Below are 500 nucleotides of genomic sequence, written 5' to 3'. Positions count from 1 at the left end.
ACAAGTCTACAGAAAGCCTCTAAAGTGCAAAAGCATCATATGCATGAATGACCTCTCATTAAATAACATTTTCAATTTCAGAGGCAGAATCATGTTGGCATGCCCTTTAAAACCACTCAGTTAAGTCTTTTAAGTAAATATATACACATACATACACCATTTTGGTGTTATAGTTTTTCATTTTGTACCATGTAACTTGTTTTATGCCAGATAACACCTGATCGAGGCACACAAAAAGCCTTTCACAGTGCAAAGTGAGAAGTTCCTTAGGTAACAACCAGACATGACCTGAGGTAGGTCTCTATAAAGCAAAAGTCAATTAGTACTGTGAACTATTTAACAACTGTTGTCAGACTCTATTTGATTTCTCCGTCAGGTTTCATGCTGAAGGGCTCCAGGCGCTCGCTCTCAGGCAGCAGATTGTTGAGACGCTCCATCAGCGGTATCGTCTGGTCGATGCCCATCTGAATGCGTCTCAGAATCATCGACATCTCATTGAC

General features: G+C 40.4%; 1 protein-coding gene across 1 annotated transcript in view; it reads right to left on the bottom strand.

Moving 5' to 3' along the window:
- Window positions 1–6: 6 nt before the first annotated feature.
- borcs5 (BLOC-1 related complex subunit 5) overlaps window positions 7–500 on the bottom strand; it is a 4698-nt gene continuing 4204 nt past the window's right edge. Inside the window, exon 5 of the mRNA XM_016259577.1 lies at window positions 7–499. Coding sequence (XP_016115063.1) covers window positions 357–499 — 143 coding nt within the window. The 3' untranslated portion in view covers window positions 7–356. The remainder of the gene's footprint in view (window position 500) is intronic.

Source organism: Sinocyclocheilus grahami, unplaced genomic scaffold (genome assembly GCF_001515645.1).
Source record: "Sinocyclocheilus grahami isolate Dianchi unplaced genomic scaffold, SAMN03320097.WGS_v1.1 scaffold30.1, whole genome shotgun sequence".
In the NCBI taxonomy this organism is placed as follows: Eukaryota; Metazoa; Chordata; class Actinopteri; order Cypriniformes; family Cyprinidae; genus Sinocyclocheilus; species Sinocyclocheilus grahami.
The sequence above is the reverse complement of the archived record's forward strand: the minus strand, read 5'-3'. Positions and strand labels throughout refer to the sequence as shown.